The following is a 21,726-nucleotide window of genomic DNA, read 5'->3' on the forward strand; positions in this document are numbered from 1 at the left end:
TGATAAGGTAGTTTACAGAGGCAGCTTGAGAAAACATGTCATGTGGTTGGAAGTAATTGTTTATTATAATGTAACCAATGGGAAAACAGTAAGCATTAAATTAGCTGGAAATTTTTTTGTCTGCTTTTGTTACTAACATCCCATGTTTTTCTCTTCTACTCTTTGCTCTCTGTTATCTTATTCTGGCCATACATATATGCACATGTGTCATAAACAAGGAAATTGCATAGTTAGCCTAGACCAAAGTAAAATGACTTTTGTATCTAATTGATTAAAAGTCTGCGTAATTTAGGGAAGTGTGACTTGTGAATGGACTGGCAATTAAATGTAATATTTATATAATAAAAGTTTCTATTATGTATAGATGCTGTACTCTAGGAATTCTAAATAATCTCACTTTCCTAATCTGCAGAATCAGATATGAGTATTTCATATTTCACTGTTAAAATAAAGCTAAAGATTCTTACATATCAATATCTAAAGAGCAGTTCAGTCTAAGTGCTGTAACAGCATTCATGCCAATTGCCGTAGAAATAATAATTTGCTCTGGTTCTAGGAAGAATAGCATGTTTTCTATATCTGTGACACTATATTAGTTACTGAAATATTTTGTAACCTCCTATCACTGGTACCAGAATAATGTCTTAGGCCTACTTCATAGTGTTTGAATGAGCCACTGTTTACCATAAATAATTTCATTGCTTTTAGAGAAGGCTGAGTTCTGGATTCATTTTCACTTCTATTAATTCTTCTTAAGTTTTCTGCCTTGAACGTGGCAGTTCACCTTAACAAATCCAGTTTATCCACCTAGATTCCTTACTGTTAACACATAGAATGATTTGTGTGAGTAGATTGTTTCAGTTTGATTTGAGAATATGTGATTGTGTTGATTCCAGGGTGTCAGTCTAGGAAATAATGGTTTCTTTTGTTGTTGTTGCTGCTATCTTTTAGGATATATGTTGTACATTTTTGAGTGATAGTAACAAAATGGTTAAGCTGTTTAAACTCTTGCCTTATAGTCTTTTAAAAGTGATTCTTTGAGTTTCAGTAGAAGAAAAAATTGCTTTTCTTAAATATACTCTGATATCTAAATATTCAATATTTTGTTATTAACAGATTGTAAGTTCAATTCAGTGTATATAATTTTCACTCATTTATTCAGTTTTATATTAAACACATTTCTAGGTTAATATGTGACATTTAACTTGGAAGATTTTGTCTAAAAAGACACTGGCTGCAGGAAAATACCACACACAAATCTATAAAGGTTAAAAAAGAAACTTTTGTTTGTTCTGAAATATTGTACTTTCTCAGTTTGAGGGGAGAAAATACCTTCTCCACCTAAATTTTCTCATGTATGGGGGATAAAGCCTTGACTGCAGGTGGTTAGCAACTTTTGAATGCCCCTATGCACATAGCATTGTGCTTAGTTACTGTTGTAAAGGAAGTAGACAGGGTAGCTGCTCTCAAGGATTTTCAAACCTGTTAGAGAAGCAAAGCCGACAGAGGAAAAGAGATATGAAAGAGTAAGTACGATATGAGGTACACAGTAGACAGACAGTAGTACACATTACAGAGAAGCGAATTGGCATAAGGAAAAGCAGTGATCAGCGTGGAGTGGAGTTGTTCAGATAAGAATTTGTAGAAAAATCCCACTTAATAATTTTAAATAATTTCAAAATATCATAGAGATTATTATTAAGCACCCTGGGAGATTAAAAACAACTAGAGTCCTTGCCTTCAGGGACATTAACATAAGAATTTTTTGTTTTGTTTTGTTTTGTTTTGTTTTTGTTTTTCTGGCCTTGCTGTGTGGATACGGTAGCTATTTTCACAAATTGATTTGGGTGTGTTTAGTGTTTTCCTAGTAATCTCAAAATGAGCATTGATTAAAGAGATTATTGAAGGTTTGGTTTTGTGATAGCCCACAAAAAGATAATCACTATTTGTGATGTAGATGCTTTATTCTAAATTTAGTTCTATGCAAATTAAAATGAAAAATTGATTCTTTCCCACTCCTCTCCCTAGGCTGGAAAAATTTTCTCTAGCAGCCTAACCTATGAAAATCTTTTGTTTCATAAGGAGAGAATCAGACAGATGAAATGAGGTCTTCAAATAAGTGATTTGCTAAATACTTAAATCTAGTACTAGATTAGTGTTTCATTTACTTACAGTTTATCCCAGCTCCTGGTTCAAGCAGATGGGTTAGTGCTGCACATCTCTGGCCCAAAAATAAATAATCTCAATTGAATGGTTGAGAAATCATCAGACTCAAATTAAGAGCTATTCTACAAGATAACTGATGAGTACTCTTTAAAAACTATCGATGTCATGAAAGACAAGGCAAGACTTACAATATGTCACAGGGTAGAGGAGACTGAGAAGACAGGACTGCAGAATGCAATATGATACTCTGAATCGGACCCTTGAACAGGAAGACATCAGAAACACTGGAGAAATCTGAATAAAGTGTACATGTTGGTTGATAGTATCGTACCAATGTTAATTTCTTAGTTTTGGTAATTATGTCATAGTTTAAGTAAAATGCTAATGTGAGGGAAAGCTGGTGAAGAGTATGTGGTAACTCCATGTATTATTTTTGCTATTTTCTGTTAAGTCTCAAATTCACACCAAAACAATAAAGGCCAGCAGAGGAATTAAAATGAAATATTGAAAAATACCCAATTAATCCAAAGAAACCAAGAAAAGAAGAAAAAAGAAACAATGGGCAAAAGGGAAAAATGGATGAAAGAATGGTTGACCTATAAACTCACCACCCACCTCCAACACTGCAGGAAATATAAGCGAGCTAATACTCCTGTTAAAAGGCAGAGACTAACAGATCTGATAAGAATGCCAGCCCTGACTTTATGCCGTCTACTAAGTCATGTTGTAGTGTAAATTCACATATAGGTTGAAGGTAAAAGAAGGGCATTACTGGCTAATATAGGACATTATGGCAGCACAGGTATGGATGGCTCCCACGGGTTTACAACATTTAGCAATGTGGCGGGGAAAGTGTGTATTCTGTCATTGTTACTGGATAAGGATAATCCCATACTGTGAAAATAGCACTTCAGATTTCAATAAGGATGGGGCAGGCGGGAAGGCAGTGGAGGATGGCCCAAGTGTTTGGACCCTGCACCCGCATGGGAGACCAGGAGGAAGCACCTGGCTCCTGGCTTCGGATTGGTGCAGCACCAGCCGTAGCGGCCATTTGGGGGTGAACCAATGAAAGGAAGACCTTTCTCTCTGTCTCTCTCTCTCTCTCTCTCCCTCTCCCTCTCACTGTCTAACTCTGTCAAAAAAAAAAAAAAAAAAAAAAAGATGGGGTAGGGGGGTGGGAACCTTTTTAGTCAGCTTTCTTTCTAAGAAGAACCTACCTTCTAGCCTTTAGTTTTGTGATTTTGCAAATTTACCTAACTTAATTTCTCTGAGATCTAAGAAAGATGGCCAGTTTCCTTGTTACAGTTTTGAAATGTGCAGTGCTATTTCCCTGGGGCTGGAACTTCCCAGATTGCCAGCTTTTATAGAAAGTAACTGAGTTTTTCTCTCCTAGGGATTAGTGTGTCATTGGCAACCCGGTTTTGAGTATTCTGTTGCTTTCTCAATTGTTAATGAAGAAGAAAAGTTGGTTGAGAGATTTATTGCACATATTTTTAGTATTTTAAATGTCCTGCCTTGTTGTATTAGACTTTAATAGATAAAAAGAACACTTTTATTAAATGTTCCTGTTTAACAAATTAGCATTTTCAGGTGGATCTTGAGTTTATGCATACTTTAGCTAATGCTGCATAAGATTTCCTGAAATCCTTTTTTGTGAAAAGAGAACACTGAGCGTTGCGTTGTGGCCCTCGACTGCTGACCGCGAGTCCTGCTTTTCCTCTGCGCACAGCAGTGCCCCTCATTCTGGGCTGTGCTTTGGAGAAAACTAAGCTCTGCTTCAGGATGTGTAACAGATAAAGCAAGTGACTTTCAAGGGAAAAGAAGAAATGGGAGGAGAAGGTGAAGAACCATGTTTGCTGTGTGAACATGTTTTTCTGTTTTGAAATTATGTTTTTGCTGTGTATCGGAATGTTTCTCTTTTTTTAATCCTTAAAATATACTGTTTGTGTAGAAGGGAAAGTCTTTGTACTTATGTACTTTCTGAAAGTGTTTGTATGTTTTTACTGTGGCCACATGGTCCTTATAAGGTCTTCTGTTGGATTTCTTTTAGTAGACATGGAATTGCTTTGTATTTCTTTTACTACTAGATTTACACAGCCCAATGTTTATTTTTTTGTGTAGTAAAGTCTCAGGTTGATGTCTCTATGAAGCCTTGGCAGCCTTTTCCTAACAAATTTTTGGTTGAAAAGTGTTTCGTGGTCTGAGTGGCTCATCTCCTCCTGAGTAACTGACCAGAGGGCGCATGAAAGAAGAAACATTTTCCCAGGAAACTGCCTCCATTGTCATTTTCCGCCACTCTGCGATGCTGAAATATTCTTAGAATCCTGATGTAGCTCCCTAGCTTCTAGTCCTAGTCTGTAGTATTTACAGCCATCTCATGATGTGTAGTTGTAGTTACTAAAGTGCCATGTAAACATTTCTCAATCTCTTTTATTGCACAAATCTGAATATACTTCATCTGTATATACAGCAGATTTGACCTATTTCTAGTACCTACAACAAGAACTAAATATTTTGTATTTGAGCAGTATTTAACCTTTGAATGTCACATTAATATAGAAGGGAGTGAGGATGAAGATCAAATGTATTAGAAAATAAATTTAACTCATTCATAAAATTCTGTAATTTATTAACACAGCTGATAAGCTGATTTGTAAGGTTCAATTTCAATTGGGCTTAAATAATTGCTTACTTAAAATTGAGAAATTTACATAATTAGCAAAATTTGACAGTAAAAATGCTGACTTTAAGGTTATCTACTGATTTGCCAGATAGGAGATAATGTGCCTGGATTTGTGTTTTCTGCTCTGTGCTTACAGGATGTCACAGCATACATTTTTACTAATGGCGATTTCTAAATAATTTTGTCACTAGTAAATCTTTCCAAAAGGGACAGTTTTTGTAGATTTTGATTTTTGTTTTTTAGTAGAAATTTCATTCAAAAAAAATCGTTTAACACCTTGAGCAGAGTTGTAAAAATATTTCTGAGGGCAAGCTTGAGCCATTAACCTTCAGCAGTGGGAAGCACTTAGTGGAGTGTGTGCTGTGGTGTCTTCTCCAGGAAAGCCACCTTAGATGCTTGAAATCCTATGTGTTGCACTGTCAGTGTACTGAGGCTTTGGCTATGTCAGAGTACAAAGATGGTGAGAGTAAATAACCTTAGCTTTGTAAAAATGTAGTTCATAATCTCTCGAACATTCAAAAATGCTATGTTCTCTTTTACTCTCTCTATGCAAAAACTGATGATGATCACTTAGATGTCTTTGATTTATCAATTTAGCTATCATTTGCCTTTTTTCTAAAAATAGAGCATATATTTGATAAACATTAAACTAATGTGCTTTATTGATTTTAGAGATTACATAAATATTTAGAATAATGTTTATCAAATGGAATTTATTTTTCACAAATACAAAAGAAAAGGCAACACGACAAACCTCATCTAAAATTTACTTTGAAGCTCAGTGTTTTTGCTTTCTCAGTCGTCTACCACCTCCCTCCCTTCTCCCTCCCTTCTCTGTTCAAATGGAGAGGATATAAGGAGAATACAGATGCGGCAGGTCTTAAAAGAAAGCGTTCCCAAGGTACAGTAATTGTAGTTTTATTTCTCCCTGTAGTTCTATTCCTGCCTTATAGCATTCAGTTGTGTTTAAAGCATAGAAATGGTTTTTTTTTAAATGTGCCCATAATGCTATTTTGCTTAGTGCTATTTTAAGTGTATGTAGACCTTTGTAAACTATATGTATATTCCTGTAAGAGGGTGTTCACCCATATTAAGACAATGTGTGGATAATTTAAAGAGAAACGAAATTTGCTGGCTTAACATTTTTCTGTAAATAGTTTGGTCATATAGTTTTAATGTTGCTAGTGTATGCTGTTTTAAATTATTTTAATAAAAATGTGGTTTAGAAGCATTAGATAAAATGGCTTAAAGTAGTGACTTGGATCAGATAATTCTTAGATTTAGAAAATAAATAAATATTAAACTTTCAAAATATTTTTATTTTATGAAATACTCTTTTATTTAAAAAATGGCCTTATACATTATTTTCTTTGAAACTGTGAAGGTACTATTAATGTTTACTGTGTTAATTGAATTTTGATTTTATATTCAGTATTAGTAATGTGTCCTGGCAGGTAAGTACATATAAATTCTCACTTCATAAATTTCTGAAATTTGTTTGTAACATAATTAAGAAATAATGTTCTTATAATGTACTTTGTATTCTAGTATGAACAGATTTCTTAAAAATGTTTTATGATCTTTGATCTTAAAGAGCTAAATCTTTATATTGAGCTTGAGGTAATTTTAGTCATCTTCAAGTTAGACTCTGCCTGTTAGCTAGGTGGCAAGTCACTTAATCTCTTTGTACCCCTCTTTTTACATAAAATAGCATGTATGAATAGGTAGATATGTTAATGTCCATTTTCTCAATGCATTGCTTTCACAAACATTACTGAATCTGTGATATGTGCCAGGCACTATGCTAGGGCACAGTATTTAGGCTTGGGATGCAAAATGATGAAGATACAGTCCCTGTGTCACGAGAGCATGTAAACTCCTGAAGGAACACAGGTTTAGATTTCTGGTTTTAGACTTAATTTTTCCAAGCCTACTCCCAGTTACAGAAAGGCAATAACCATACTGATTTGAACATGAAGGTAAAAAGATATATCCCTCACTTTTTTTTTTTTTTAAGATTTTGTTTATTCATTTGAGAGGTAGAGTTACAAACAGTGAAAAGGAGAAAAAGGACTTCTATCCGCTGGTTCACTCCCCAGTTGGCCACAACGGCTGGAGCTGAGCCGATCTGAAGCCAGGAGCCAGGAGCTTTCTCCAGGTCTCCCACATGGGTGCAGGGGTCCAAGGACTTGGGCCATCTTCTACTGCTTTCCCAGGCCATAGCAGAGAGCTGGCTTGCAAGTGGAACAGCCAGGACATATGGGATGCTGGCACTGCAGGCAGCGGCTTTACCTGCTATGCCACAGCGCTGGCCCCAGTATCCATTCTAAAAGTACCTAATATTCTAATACATTATTCTCTTTCCATTTTGGAGGTAATTTTTTTTTTCTTCTGAGTTTTGTTCTGTCTTGCACTGAGTAAAAGTTTTACAGATGTTTTGGTATTTAGTAAAATCAACAGAAAACAAGGAACTTTATTTTCTGGGTCCAAATTATTGAAGACTTTCAAATAGGTAACTCTTAGACCTCAGGAATTGTCAAATAACCTGGGAAAGCAGCTCAGTAAAAATCAAAATAACTACATGTTGGTGATTAAATTATGGTAGGAAGCCAGTTAGTCCATGTTGTTTTCACTAACTGCTGTTCCTGTAGCATGTTTAATCATTTATAGGATTAAGTCCCCATCCATTGCTTGCATCATGCAGGTTTTTTATTTATTTACTTATTTGAAATGCAGTGAGAGAGACAGCTCACGTCCTTCCTGCACTAGCAGGAAGCTGTTACCAGGAGCAGAGTCAGGACTCAGTCCCAGGCACTCCAGTGTAGGATGCAGGTGTCCCAGATGGTGGCTGAATCATTAGGCCAAATGCCCTCCCCTAACTTTTTTTAATATAACAGTTTTTTTATTGAACTAAGTTACCATCAGAGTTGTTAGATAATATTGATTTTTAAAATCTAAGTATTAAAGCCTTTTCTCACACAAATGAAATTTGTTTTAGAGACCTTCAAATTAGTTTTTTTTTCTTTTTACCACAGCTATTCATAGTTTTAAACTGAGTCGAAACCATGTGGACTGGCACAGTGTGGATGAAGTGTATCTTTACAGTGATGCAACAACATCTAAAATAGCAAGAACAGTTACCCAAAAACTGGGATTTTCTAAAGGTAATAGTTTAATATCACTGTAGCATGTGAAAATTTCAGGAATCTGACTTTTATATCCAAATAGATGATTCAAATTCTATTTGTTGTTTTTTTAGATACGTACTAAATTTGGTGATGAGTATCCTGTTAAATTAACCTTGTATTAAAGTTACTGGGTTAACATGTATTCATCAATAATTAGATATTAATGTTATAAGATTCATATCTTATTTTCTATGTATATTAGGTGTACTTATTTTCTAAGTTACCTTTTCATGTCTTTACCCATATTGCTATTTGAATGGTTGTATTTTTATTTTTTGGTTAGTAAGTTTTTTAATATCTAAATTTGTAGGTATATTTTGCATAATTTTTCTAAATTTGCTATCTCTTTTATCTTTGTTCCCCACTTCCTTTTTAGATATAGAAGTTTGGAATTTTTCAGTGTTTACTTTGTCCACTTTGTCCTTTCTTAATCCTTTTGGTTTCAAGTTTTGGTGTCCTGTCCAGTTCAGTTTATGTCAGAGACAATTAATACACATTATCTTACAAATTTTCTCTACTCCCAGTGAGGATTTTTCTTAATACTCCTTTTATTTCTTTTTTTATGTAAGCATATTATAAAAATGCTGGGGTGTTTTGTTTGTTTTTCAGAATAACTAGTAAACATAGAATCATATTTTTTTCTGCAGCATCAAGTAGTGGGACCAGACTTCATAGAGGTTACGTAGAAGAAGCCACATTGGAAGATAAGCCATCGCAGACCACCCATATTGTGTTTGTTGTACATGGCATTGGGCAGAAAATGGACCAAGGAAGAATCATCAAAAATACAGCCATGTGAGTGCTTGGATGAATACGTTCTACATGGTGTCTAGAATCCAGACTTGTGTCCCAGTGCAGGAAGATTAACAAAATGCACTCACCCCACTGCCAGTTAGTCTGGTACCAAGTTACAGACCAAGCTTCAGGATCTGGTTCACATTTTATAAGTAGATAACTGATGATGATTGGTGTTCAATCCGCACGGTATAGAGGAGGGGAGTAGGAAGGCCCTTTTTAGCCTAATACATTGTTATGTGGGTTTGAAAGGAAGAAAAATCTGTGAAATGTATATCTTCTTGAACTTCAGGAAATAAGACGACTACAGAGTTTGCTTGACTCTGAACTGCCAGTTAGCTCAGACTGTCCAGAGGAAACTGAACTCTGAATGTTATGTGGAATGCACATGCCTTAGTAATACACCAGAAAGTTATTTACATTAATTTATGCTCAGCTTGATTCTAAAAGCTCTGTAAGGTGATATTAAGGTATGTGTTACATTCGTGTGTTTCAAAAACGTTAAAGACTGTTGCTGTGGTGTGAATGTGATATGTTGTCCCCTAAACAAGGTCCATAGCTTGGAGGCTTGAATCCCTGTGTGGGATTGTCAGGGGGTTGATGGAACCTTTAAGAGGCGGGCCTAGAGGGAGGTCCTGAGGTCAGTTGCAGTCAAATGGGAAAAAAGCTGTTTCTCAGAGGACACTGGTTAGTCCTGGAGAGGGGATTGTTACAAAAGGCTGAGTGGGCGCCACCTGGCATCTTGGGCTTCCTGCCTCACATGTTTGCTCTGCCTGTGTTCCCACCAGAACTGAGCCCATGCAGAAAACTGGAGCTCCATAAACCTCTTCTTGGTGAACTTAGCCTGCCTCAGGTGTTTGTTACACGGACACTAATCTGACAGATCCGGGTGCATTAAAAGGGAGGGTTATTGACCAAGCTCTGCTTGGTCACCCAGGTGTGGGTGGCAGGGATCCAAGTGCTCAGGGCATTTCTGCCACCTTCCCAGGCACATTAGCAGGGTGCTAGAACGGAAGCAGAGCAGCCAGAATTAGAATCAGCACTCCGATGTGAGATTCTGGCATTTCAGGCAGCAGCGTAGCTCATTGCACAACGCCAGCCAATGGGTTAAAGGGGAAGTGCAGTTCACTTAAACAAAAAAAAAAGCAAGTGTCAGACACCGTTAGGCCAACCTGATCCTTTCAGTCTCTTCCCTGTGATCCGACTTCTACTTTCTGCTGACTCTGCATTATTTCTCATTTTTATGTTCTTACGCGACGTTGCAAATCTTTTCTTCTGCCATCTAGGAGCCTGACGTAGGTCATTGGTATATTCTCTCTGGAGCAGTTGGTAAATGAGAAGTTATCAATTTGATTTCTTTGGGAACAAGTAGGCGAAAACCTATCCCACAGTCAACCATAAAAGGGAAGGGTGCAGGAGTGATGTTGTAAACAGCTCATCAGGTCCACACTGCGGTTTCTCTGTCCTCCCCTTCTTCAGCGTGGAGCAGTGTCTGACTTCTCCTGTGGTTTGTACCTGACGTGGTGTATGCCATCCTGTGTTCATTAAAAGTCTTTTTTTCCCGACATTCCCCACGAGTCTTTGCACTTCAGTGGTTGATGTGTTGCATCGAAACATCCTAAATCTCTTCACGTGGCCAGACAGGATCTCACTGGCCAGCTTTGTCATATTCCTACCCTAGAACGGGATGGAAATTGGCTTTGTCATTAATTGTAGGGAGTGGTAGAGCCACCGATAAAAATAAGGATCTACTACTGGACACAGGATGATAAATGCAAGGTGGTCCAGAGCACCAAGTGTACGTTACATATTGATTGCTGTAATTTCTTCAGGTTAATTTGATGGACAGTTCTCCACATAAATTAGTAATTGATAAGGAATGTTCATAGAAAGGAATTCTGCTTATAAGTGGATGAGAAAACCAAAGGAGAATGACTTATTCTTTTCCTGCTTTCTCCAATCCTCAGTTAGTTGTCCAGCTTTGTAAAGGAAGTCCAATCAGTTCTTCCTGTATCAGTGCCAGTCTGAAGCATACTTGTCCTTGTGATTGGATTTGGGAGAGCAGAGTTGAAATGAACAAGGTAGATGAAGGGGATACACACTCTGTTCAACTGGCAACCACTGATTCCCTAAGCTTCTTTTGAAATCGCATCTCACATACCTAGAAATAGAGGTTTTCCCTCTTACTTTATGTTACTGAACTTGCTAATGAATTACATTAGTTGTAATCACTTTGTTCCAGCGAAATATGTTTGTTATTAACATAGCTTATATTATTACACTATTGACATAGTTTACAGACCACCAGAATTGGCTTACTATATGGGATGAATATATTTCAAATAAAACTGTATTTACTTTTCTGTGGAGTTTTATCACAAGGAAAATCTTCATTGACGTTAAGTACCTAATGCCCTAAATTAGTAATTTAAAGCTATAATTTTAGAAGAGAATAAAGAAATTTAGTCATGATGGGTTAAACACATAAGCTTATCTTATTCCCTCCAGAAACCTCACTAAAAATGATGGCAAAAGGATTTTAAAAAAAGAAAGGCATACATTCAAAACTAGGGGAAAAAAAGACATAAACCCGTAAGTGTAGACAACTTAAGAGGAGAACCCATAGCAGACAAGAACATCAACACAGGGGCCCTCATTGTGGCACAGCAGGCTGGGCCTCTGCCTGCCTCACCAGCATCCCAAACGGGACCCAGCTGCTCGGATTTAGGTCCAGCTCCCCACAAGTGCTCCTAGGAAAGCAGCAGAGAATGGCCCAAGTGCTCACGCCCCTGCACCCACATGGGCGACCAGGAAAAGCTCTGGGCTCCTGGCTTCAGCCTTGCCCAGCCCCAGCCATTGTGGCCATGTGGGGAGTGAACCATCCTTCTCTGTCTTTCCTCTGTCTGGAGCTCTGCCTTTCAAGTAAATTCAAAATAAATCTTAGAAAACACATTTTAAATTTAGAGTAGGAAATACACTTGCCTGATGTACAAATCAATATATAAAAATGAATAGGCTAGAGGCCTGATTTTTATTCCTATCTACATCTTCCCCCATTATCCTTTGTCTTTATGTCTCAGTTTATATTCTTCCAGATTTTGTTTAGGTAAATACACATTTTGTTCCACATAAAAGGTGCCATACCAGGTACTTCTGCTTTAAAAAAATGCTTGTTTATTTGCATTGATTTATAATTCAGAGAGAGAGAAGTATCTTTCATCCACTGGTTCACTCACTAAATGCCCACAGAATCTTGGGCCAGTCCAAACCAAAACCAGGAGTTGCAGCTCCATCTGTGTCTCCTAAGTGTGTGGCAGGGACCCAAGGGCGTGAGCCATGATTACTGCCTCCCAGGGTGTGCGTTAGCAGGAGGCTGGAATCGAAAGTGGAGCCTGGGCTCCCTGACACGGGGTGCAGGCTTATCAACTGACGTGTTAACTCTCCACCAAATGCTGCCCATGCCCCCCCCCCTTTTTTTTTTTTAGAATTTAAAATATCTGTCTTGGAGATTATTGTTTATGATTTTTATTTCCACTCCTTTCCTTTAAAGTTTCCTTCAAAATTATTGGAAATGTAGAATATTTTTGTACTCTCTACATGAGTATTTCATAATGAGCATTTTCTATTAAATAAATTTTTTTATAAAAGTTATTTGAAAGGCAGAGTTATAGACAGGCAGAGGCAGAGAGAGAGACAGGGTTTTTCTGTCTGCTGGTTCACTCCCCCAAGTGGCCATAATACCCGAGGCTGGGCCAACCCGAAGCCAGGAGCTTCCTCCGGGTCTCCCACATGGGGGCAGGGTCCCAAGGACTTGGCTCATCTTCTACTGCTTTCCCAGGCCATAGCAGAGAGCCAGATCAGAAGTAGATCGGCTGAGAGTCAAACCAGCGCCCATATACAATGCCAGTGCTACAGACAGTGGCTTTACCTGCTACAGCACTGCGCTGACCCCTTTATTAACTTTTGAAAGCCCTTCCTGTGCATGGATTTCAAAAGATTGTTTACACCAAAATAAATCTTATAATTCCATTTTCCATGAACTTCTTGTAGGATGTGTATGTATATTTACCTATGTGTATAATATATATAAAATAGATATCACACATTATCTTTTTAAAGCCAATTAGTTTATCAGTTGATTTTTTTCTAGTTGAAAGAGATTATAAGTATTATACTTTTTAGTTTTTCTTTATGCCTTAATTGGATCATAACTGTCAGATATGTTTAATCTCTTCCTTCCCCTTTTGAAGTACAAATGAAACAAGCTCATAACAGGACTAAAATCATGATTTTTTTTTTAAAGATTCTATTTATTTATTTGACAGGTAGAGTTACAGACAGTGAGAGGGAGAGACAGAGAGAAAGGTCTTCCTTCCGTTGGTTCACATTCCAAGTGGTCGCAACGGCCGGAGCTGTGCTGATCCGAAGCCAGAAGCCTTCTTCCTGGTCTCCCATGTGGGTGCAGGGGCCCGAGCATTTGAGCCATCTTCTGCTTTCCCAGGCCGAAGCAGAGAGCGGGATTGGAGGAAGAGCAGCTGGGACTAGAACTGGCGCCTATATGGGATGCTGGTGCTGCAGGCGGAGGATTAACCTAGTGTGCCACGGCACCAGCCCCTAAAATCATGAATTTTTAAAATTTTTAAAATTTCTTTTATTTGAGAGGCAGAGAGATATTGGGTGAGAATGTAGTAAAGGTGAAAGAACAGAATGAGAGAAGGAGAAGAGAAAGAGAGGAAGAAAATGATGGACATTTTGTGGCTATGTCTCCAGATTTGCCTTGCAAAAAAGAAGTATGTGTTAATAATAGAAGAGGGGCTGGCTCTGTGCATGGTAAGATAAGCATCTACCTGCGGCTCCAGCATCCCATATGAGTGCTGGTTTGTGTCCCAGCTGCTCCTCTTCCAATCCGGCTCTCTACCATGGCCTGGGAAAGCAGTGGAAGATGGCCCACGTGCTTGACCCCCTGTACCCATGTGGGAGACCTGGAGGAAGCTCCTGGCTTCAGATCGGTGCAGCCCTGGCCATTGGGGGCAATATGGGAAGTGAACCAGTGGGTGGAAGACCTCTATCTTCTGCTCTCTATCTCTCTCTTGCCCTTGCCTCTCTAAACTCTGCCTTCAAATAAGTGAAAAATAACTCTTTAAAAAAAAAAAAAAAGCAGAAGTAGACAGATCTTCTATCCACTGGTTCTCATACCTGTGTGGGAGATCCAAAGCAAGCTCTTGGCTCCTAACTTAGAATCAGCCCAGCTCCAGTTGTTGTAGCCATTTGGGGGGTAAACCAGCTGATGGAAGACCTTTCTCTCTCTCTCTCCCTCTCTCTGTAACTCTACCTATGAAGTAAGTAAGTAAAGTCTTTTAAAAAATGAAAGGAAGAGGAAAATATCATTTTTTACATGGTTTTTACATGGAAAAGACATTGTGGGCTGACACTGTGGCGTAACGAGAAGCCACTGTCTGCAGTGCTGGCATCTCCTGGGCGCTGGTTCACTTCCTGGTTGCTCTGCTTCCAATCCAGCTCTCTGCTATGGCCTGGGAAAGCAGTAGAAGATGGTCCAAGTCATTGGGCCCCTTCACCCATGTGGTAGACCCAGAAGAAGCTTCTGGCTTTGGATCAGCGTAGCCCCAGCCATTGGAGCCAATTAAGTGAACCAGCGGATGGGAGACCTCTTTCTCTCTATGTGTAACTCTGACTTTTAAGGAAAGGAAAAGACATCAGCAAAGTTGCATGGTAGGTGATCAGTATACATAAGTTGATTTAGGCCGGCGCCGCAGCTCACTAGGCTAATCCTCCGCCTTGCGGCACCGGTACACCAGGTTCTAGTCCCAATCAGGGCGCCGGATTCTGTCCCGGTTGCCCCTCTTCCAAGCCAGCTCTCTGCTGTGGCCAGGGAGTGCAGTGGAGGATGGCCCAGGTGCTTGGGCCCTGCACCCCATGGGAGACCAGGATAAGTACCTTGCTCCTGCCTTCGGATCAGCGCGGTGCGCCGGCCACAGCGCACTAGCCGCGGTGGCCATTGGAGGGTGAACCAACGGCAAAGGAAGACCTTTCTGTCTCTTCCTCACTATCCACTCTACCTGTCAAAAAATAAAAAAATCAATTAAAAAAAGTTGATTTATGTAAATGCTGGAGTGGATGATCTCAAATGAAATTAAGAAAGTAATTCTGTTTACTATAACATCAAGAAGAAAATCATAAGTTTAACATCAGATGTGTGATTTGATACACTGAAAACTAGAACATATAAGTGGAAGAAATTAGACTTAGATTTAGCTACTGCAAAACTTAATCTTGGTAAGATGGCATTACTCCCAAACTGATCTATACATTCAGTGCAATTTCTGTTAAAATCCCACCTCTCTTGCAGAAATTGACAGGCTGATGCTAAAATTTGCATGGAAATGCAAGGGACCCAGAAAAGTCAAAATAGTCTTGACATGGAACAAAGCTGGAGGCATCACACTTCCTTATTTTTACCTTCATGTTAAACTGCAGTCATTGGGACATTGTGTTACTGGCTGACACAGAGGTAGACATAGCTCCATGAACCTGTTTGAGAGTTCAACTAATTTCAACAAAAATGCTGAGACAATTTAATGAGGGAAAGAACATCTTGTCAACAAATGAAGCTGGGACAACCTCATATCCACATGCAAAAGTATCAGAATGTATATAAAAATGAATGTAAGAATTATACCTCAGAGCTAAAACTATAAAACGTTCTAAAAGAAAAAATAGGAGAAAATCTTCAGTGCCTTGTATTAGGCATTGGTTTCTGAGATATGACATTAAAGCAGGAGCCACAAAATAAAGGCATCATATTTTGTCAAAATTAAAAACTTGTGAATGCAGGGCCCCGAGTCTCACTGTGGAAACTGGCTGGGCGTCTGCGTTGTCTGCATCTCGCTACAGGAGCCTTATACTGAAGACACCATCTGGAAGCTCCTACTTTGTAATTGTTGGCCACCATGATAATCCAGTTTTTTTTTTTTATTTTTTATTTTTTTTTATTTTTGATAGGCAGAGTGGACAGTGAGAGAGAGAGACAGAGAGAGAAAGGTCTTCCTTTGCCATTGGTTCACCCTCCAATGGCCGCCGCTGCAGCCGGCGCACCGCGCTGATCCGATGGCAGGAGCCAGGATCCAGGTGCTTTTCCTGGTCTCCCATGGGGTGCAGGGCCCAAGCACCTGGGCCATCCTCCACTGCACTCCCTGGCCATAGCAGAGAGCTGGCCTGGAAGAGGGGCAACCGGGACAGAATCCGGCGCCCCGACCGGGACTAGAACCCGGTGTGCCGGCGCCGCAAGGTGGAGGATTAGCCTATTGAGCCACGGCGCCGGCTCGATAATCCAGTTTTTGAAATGGAGTTTTTGCCCGCTGGGAAAGCAGAATGCAAAGCTGAGCATCGTCATCTGAACAAGTTCATAGCCCTCGCAGCCCCTGATCTGGTAGATGAGAACATGTGGCTCCCGAACAACAGCAGCAAGTACTTGAGGACTGTGGACTAGTTCAACGAGCAGTTTGTGTCAGCATTTGTCACGCAGAACGTATGAGATTTATTATGTCCCATGATAAAGGCAAAAAGATGAAATAAAAAACTTCTTTACTGATGTCTGATTTATAAGGTTTGTGATCCATTTTATGAACTCCGTTCTCCTATTCAGTCAAGTGCGTTTGACAGAAAACTTCAGTTTCTTGGGAAGAAACTCCTTTTAAGCTGAACACAGAAAAACTCCAAAACAGCGTAGCTGCAGTGGGGTATACTCGGAAATGTGTACCTTGGTAGCACAAGCCAATCCAAGCACCTTCATTTACTATAGCCCTTTATTCAAATCTGTACAAGCACCAAAAATTAAACATTATGCAAAGACTATGCACACACACACACACACACACACACGTATATAAAATAAGCTGAATTGTGTTCCCCTAAGATTCATGTTACAGCCTTCACAATGTGACTGTATTTGGACACAGGACCTTAAAGAAGTGACTAAGTTAAACAAAGTCATCAGCATAGGCCCTGATTCAGTTTGATGTCCTTATAAGGAGATTTGGTATAAGAGACACAGCTGTGTGTGTGCATGGGGGAAACCATGTGAGGACACAGAAGGTGGCTACCTGCAAGCCATGGAGAGCTTTCCAGAGAAACCAAAGCCACTGAACCTTGGCTGGACTTCCAGGCTCCAGAACTCTGAGAGATCTGGTGTTGAAGCTACCCAGTCTGTGTTTTGTTGTGGCTGCCCTAGAAAACTGATAGAGTATGCTTTCCTTCCCAGGAAATTGATACATAGGTGCCTCCAGAGATAAGAACTGAATGACAAGGGTGGATTTATTTGTTCCTTGGGCTTTATGATTTTGAATCATGTGACTAATAACTAAACAAAAAATTAACTACAATAGAAATCACTCCTAACCAAAAAAAAAAAAAAAAAAAAAAGCCTTGTTTGCCAAAGAACACTATCAAGAAAATGAAGACAGTCCTCAGGAGGGGAGAAAATATTTGCAAGTCATGTGTCTGATAAGATATGTAAGTCCTCATACAACTTACAAAAAAAGAAAAGAACCCACATGTTTAAATGGGTAAAGAATTTGCACAGACGTTTGTCCAGATAGGATGTTCCAAAGAGCCAGCAAGCGCATGGAAAGGTGCTCAGCACCATCATCTAGTAGAGATGCAATTCAGAGCAACAAACAGCACTGCACAGTCATAGGATGGCTGTAGAATATCTAAAAGGTGGAAAATACCCTGGGGTGTTGCTGCGGGAGTGTAACGTGGGCAGCTGCTTTGCAAAACAGTTTGGTGTTCCTCAAAAACAGAGGTGACAAGTGAGCCAGCACTCCCACTCCTAGGTGTATTCTCAAGAGAACTGAAAATACGTCCACACACCAGTGTTCACTGCATTATTCAGAATAACTTCAAGATGAAACAACCCAAATGTTCATCAGCTGATGAAAGGATAAACAAGTGGTATGTACGTACAGCGTAATAGTATTCAATGATAAACAATGAAGTACTGATTCATAATGCAACATGGGTAAACCTTGAAAACTTGCTGAGCCATTATTGAAGTGCATGGGATAAGCCACTGCCTGTGGTGCCCACATTCCATATCAGAGTCCCACTGTTCCACTCTGGGCCCCGTGCCCTGTTCATGTACCTGGGAAAGAAAAAGATGGCCTGAGTGCTTGAGATCCTTGCCACCCACGTGGGAGACCTGGGTGGAGTTCCTGGCTCCTGGCTTCAACCTGGCCCAGCCCCGGCCATGGTGGCATTTGGGAATGAACAAGCAGATGGAAGATCTCTGTCTCTATCTCTCTGTCTCTCTCTCTAACTCTGCCTTTCATATAAATAAATCAGAAGTCAATGTCATGCTAAATAAAAGACCGGGCACAAAAGATAACACATGTGATGCTTTTTATATGAAATGTCCAGAGTAGGCAGTCCTCAGATAGAAAGCACACTGTGGGTATGAGGAATGAGTGCTAATGGCTGTGGTGCTCTGAGATTAAATGGTGGTGATAGTAACACAATTCAGTGAACATACTAAAAGCCACTGAATTGTTTTGAAGAAAAACAGAACTAGTAAGGTTATGTCACATTCTCTGAAGCCAGCTTGAAGAGACTGACAGACCAAGTAAGGGAGACAGTTTGAGTGTTAGTAAGCATAATTGGAGTATGTTGTGAAACACTTTATGTATGTTTAAATCTGTGAGTAATAACATCAAAACATATAAAACATAAAAACTCATTTTGAAAACTTTTTTAACAAATGGGAAGAACTCTTTGTACTGCCTGTTCTAGATTAACCAATCCTCAATTCTTACAGAAGCAGTTTGGTCATACCCCAAGGCAGCCAATTACCTAATATGAGAGACAGTCTCTTTCTAGAAATATAAGCTTATAAACAACCAAATAAGTAGTGATAACATTCAGAAAACACTTTGTGTAGCCGTGATAAATTAATGGACTTAAGCAGTCATCAATTACTGCTAGCATCAGCACAGAGAAAACCGACTGTGTACCTGTGGAGTTGTAGTCTTGCCAAAACACAACTCGAGTGTCTTCAAAGCCCCTTTATCTCACTACCTAAGTACAGGAACTAGGGAGCAAGCATGTGAAATAGCACCACAGCGTGCAGTGAGTGAAAAAGTCAGACTCTGGGAAACTATAGAACAACAACAGCAAAAACTTACAAATAAAATAGGAGACAAGAAAGGAACCTATACCTTAAAAAACACAAGAGATTACAGTGCATGGATTGTATTTGGTATTCAAAGAAGTGTGAAGAAAATGTCTGATGCTATTGTAACTGGGGAAATGACTACTAAACCATATATTTGCTAAATTAAAAAATTATTTAGGAGGACAGCATTGTGGGGTAGCCAGTAAAGCCTCCTCCTGTGACACTGGCATCGTCTATGGTCTCCTGTTATATTCTGGCTGCTCCACTTTCACTCCAGCGCCTTGTTAATGGCCTGGAAGACAGTTGAAGGTGGCCCAAGTGCTTGGACCCCTGTGATGGAGACCTGGTTGAAGCTTCTGTCTCCTGGCTTCAGCCTGGCTCAGCCCTGGCCCTTGCAGCCACTTGGAGAGTGAACCATTGGATGCAGGGCTTCTCTCTCTCACTTCTTTGTCTCCCTCCCTCTCTCTCCTGACTTTGACTTTCAAATAAATAAATCTTAAAAAATAAATATTTTTTGGCATGATGATACTGAATAGGTTATATCCTTATATTTTAGAAGTCTAAGCTAAACTATTGGCAATTGAAATGATGTGGTATCTGCAATTTGCTATAAAAGAAGAGGGAAGGATGTGACTGTTGAAGGGAAAGCACAAGGTGGATTTGGGAAATAAACTGTTCTGTATCTTGACTGTGTAGTGGTAACCACAAACCTATGCATGTGTGAAAATTCATGTAACTGACACTAAAAGAGGGAAAAAATCATTTTATGGTACCTAGTTTTAAAAATAGTTTTAAAATCTCAGAGAAAGTGAGTGGAAGAATAAGTAAGATAGACTATGACTGCTAATGTTTGGAGCTTGTGATGACAGTGATACTATTCTGTGTACTAAAACTGGTTACTTATAATTATTTAGAATATAATATGAAAGCCTAGAATATTTGAAATTATTATAGGCAGCAAATCGAGAAAAAAATAATTTTGTGATGAAGGTGTCCTTGTATTGCAAACTTGCTTAGTGTGGCACTAATCGAAATATAATTGGATAAAGTTATGAACAGATGGAAATATTGTGATTAAAGATGTTTTAGACCATATAAATATATATGTGAAGTTACTTAAAGTTTTGTTATTTTGCTTTCTGTTTTTTCTGTTTTGTTGTTTTTTGATAGGATGAGAGAGGCTGCAAGAAAAATAGAAGAAAGGCATTTTTCCAATCATGCAACACATGCGGAATTTCTGCCTGTTGAGTGGCGGTCAAAACTTACTCTTGACGGAGGTATATTTTGTTTAAAAGTTGAATGATACATAGTCATTGGCAAACAACCGAAGTAAATGTAGAAAAACACTTGTGCTCCCTGGGGACAAAGTGTTTTCAATTTAGTTATTGTGAGGTATACTTACTCTTTGTTCTAGATTATTTAAGAAAATAAAATCCATTTATTGTTAAAACAGTTACTGACATATCATTTAGACCACGATGTAGACTTCACAGGTGGCACCATTTCCATGCATGTCCTCACTGGAGGGGAGTGAGGTGTATGTGGAAGGAACAAAATGTTTTCTAAACCTTTTTACTTTAAAGTCATTTGCTAGTGCATTAAAAACATTAGTTGTCCACAATTCCATATTAGCTTCCGTTTTCTCCTTAGTAGCTTTCATCCCCTATATTTGGAAAATAAAATTTCAGGGTTTTTATTTTCTTTTGTTGTTGTCCATGCATTCCCTGAGCTGGTGAATTAGACTCTTGCATAGAATTTGTGCAATATACTTGTCAAAATCATTTTAGTTCCTTTCCTTAAAGAGCTATTATCCAAAATAGGTATCTTTCTTTGCACAAAGTTGTATACACTGAATATTAAAACCATAAGGTAGGGGCCAGCATTGTGGCACGGTGGTTTAAAGTCCCAGCCTGCAGTGCCAGGATCCCATTTGGGCACTAGTTCAAGTCCTGGCTGCTCCACTTCCGGTCCAGCTCTCTGTTATGGCCTGGGCAAGCAATAAATGACCCAAGTGCTTGGGCCCCTACACCCATATGGGAGTCCTAGAAGTTCCTGGCTCCTAGCTTCGGATCAGCTCAGCTGTGGCCATTGTGGTCATCTGGGGAGTGAACTAGCGGATGAAAGACCTCTCTCTCCCTCCCCCTGTTTCTCTTCCTCCTTCCCTCTCTCCCTCTCTCCCCTTCTCCGCCCTCCCCCACCTCCCTGCCTCCCTGTGTGCCTCCCTCTCTCTCTCTCTGGCTTTACCTCTCTCTGTAGCTCTGTCTTTCAAATAAATAAAATCTTAAAAAAAAAAAAAAAAAACCCATAAGGTAGAATGTTCAGGATGATTATTTGTATAACCTGGAAAATGAGAGTTGTAAAACCAGTGCCATGCATGGAGCCCTTAACCACATACCTGACACTCTGCTCTGCCCTTTACACAGAGAATCTCACCACATTTTCCCAAAACTCCTTGAAATACCTATTTCATTTTACTGATAAGGAAACTGGAACTCTGTGGAACTCTGTAAAAGGTGAATTTAACTAAGAGAGGCAGACAGACTCTAAGCCTGAATGGTGACAGAGCTGCCTCCCTGAGTGATGCCCAAAAGATTCTTCCAGGTCTGTGACCCTGTCTCCTGGTCATTGGGGAATGTCAGTTACAGTTCATCAAACTAAAATGGGTCAGAAGTTGTAGAGAGTCCTCAAGGATGCTAAGCACAAGAAGA

At 39.3% G+C, this 21,726-nt stretch overlaps 1 protein-coding gene across 9 annotated transcripts in view; it reads left to right on the forward strand.

Annotated features, from left to right (window-relative positions):
* Positions 1 to 21,726, forward strand: part of DDHD1 (DDHD domain containing 1) — an 84,398-nt gene that overhangs the window by 33,791 nt on the left and 28,881 nt on the right. For 5 of the 9 annotated variants that reach the window (XM_051822194.3, XM_051822195.3, XM_051822196.3 and 2 more), the window contains 4 exons: positions 5,649 to 5,750; positions 7,885 to 8,013; positions 8,685 to 8,832; positions 20,189 to 20,295. In XM_051822194.3, coding sequence (XP_051678154.3) covers positions 5,649 to 5,750; positions 7,885 to 8,013; positions 8,685 to 8,832; positions 20,189 to 20,295 — 486 coding nt within the window. The remainder of the gene's footprint in view (positions 1 to 5,648; positions 5,751 to 7,884; positions 8,014 to 8,684; positions 8,833 to 20,188; positions 20,296 to 21,726) is intronic. The other 4 variants (XM_008269666.5, XM_002718251.6, XM_002718250.6 and 1 more) reach the window with 1 other exon arrangement.

The sequence above is a fragment of the Oryctolagus cuniculus genome, chromosome 12 (assembly GCF_051225735.1).
Source record: "Oryctolagus cuniculus isolate XC-2025 breed Fujian yellow rabbit chromosome 12, ASM5122573v1, whole genome shotgun sequence".
Lineage (NCBI taxonomy): Eukaryota > Metazoa > Chordata > Mammalia > Lagomorpha > Leporidae > Oryctolagus > Oryctolagus cuniculus.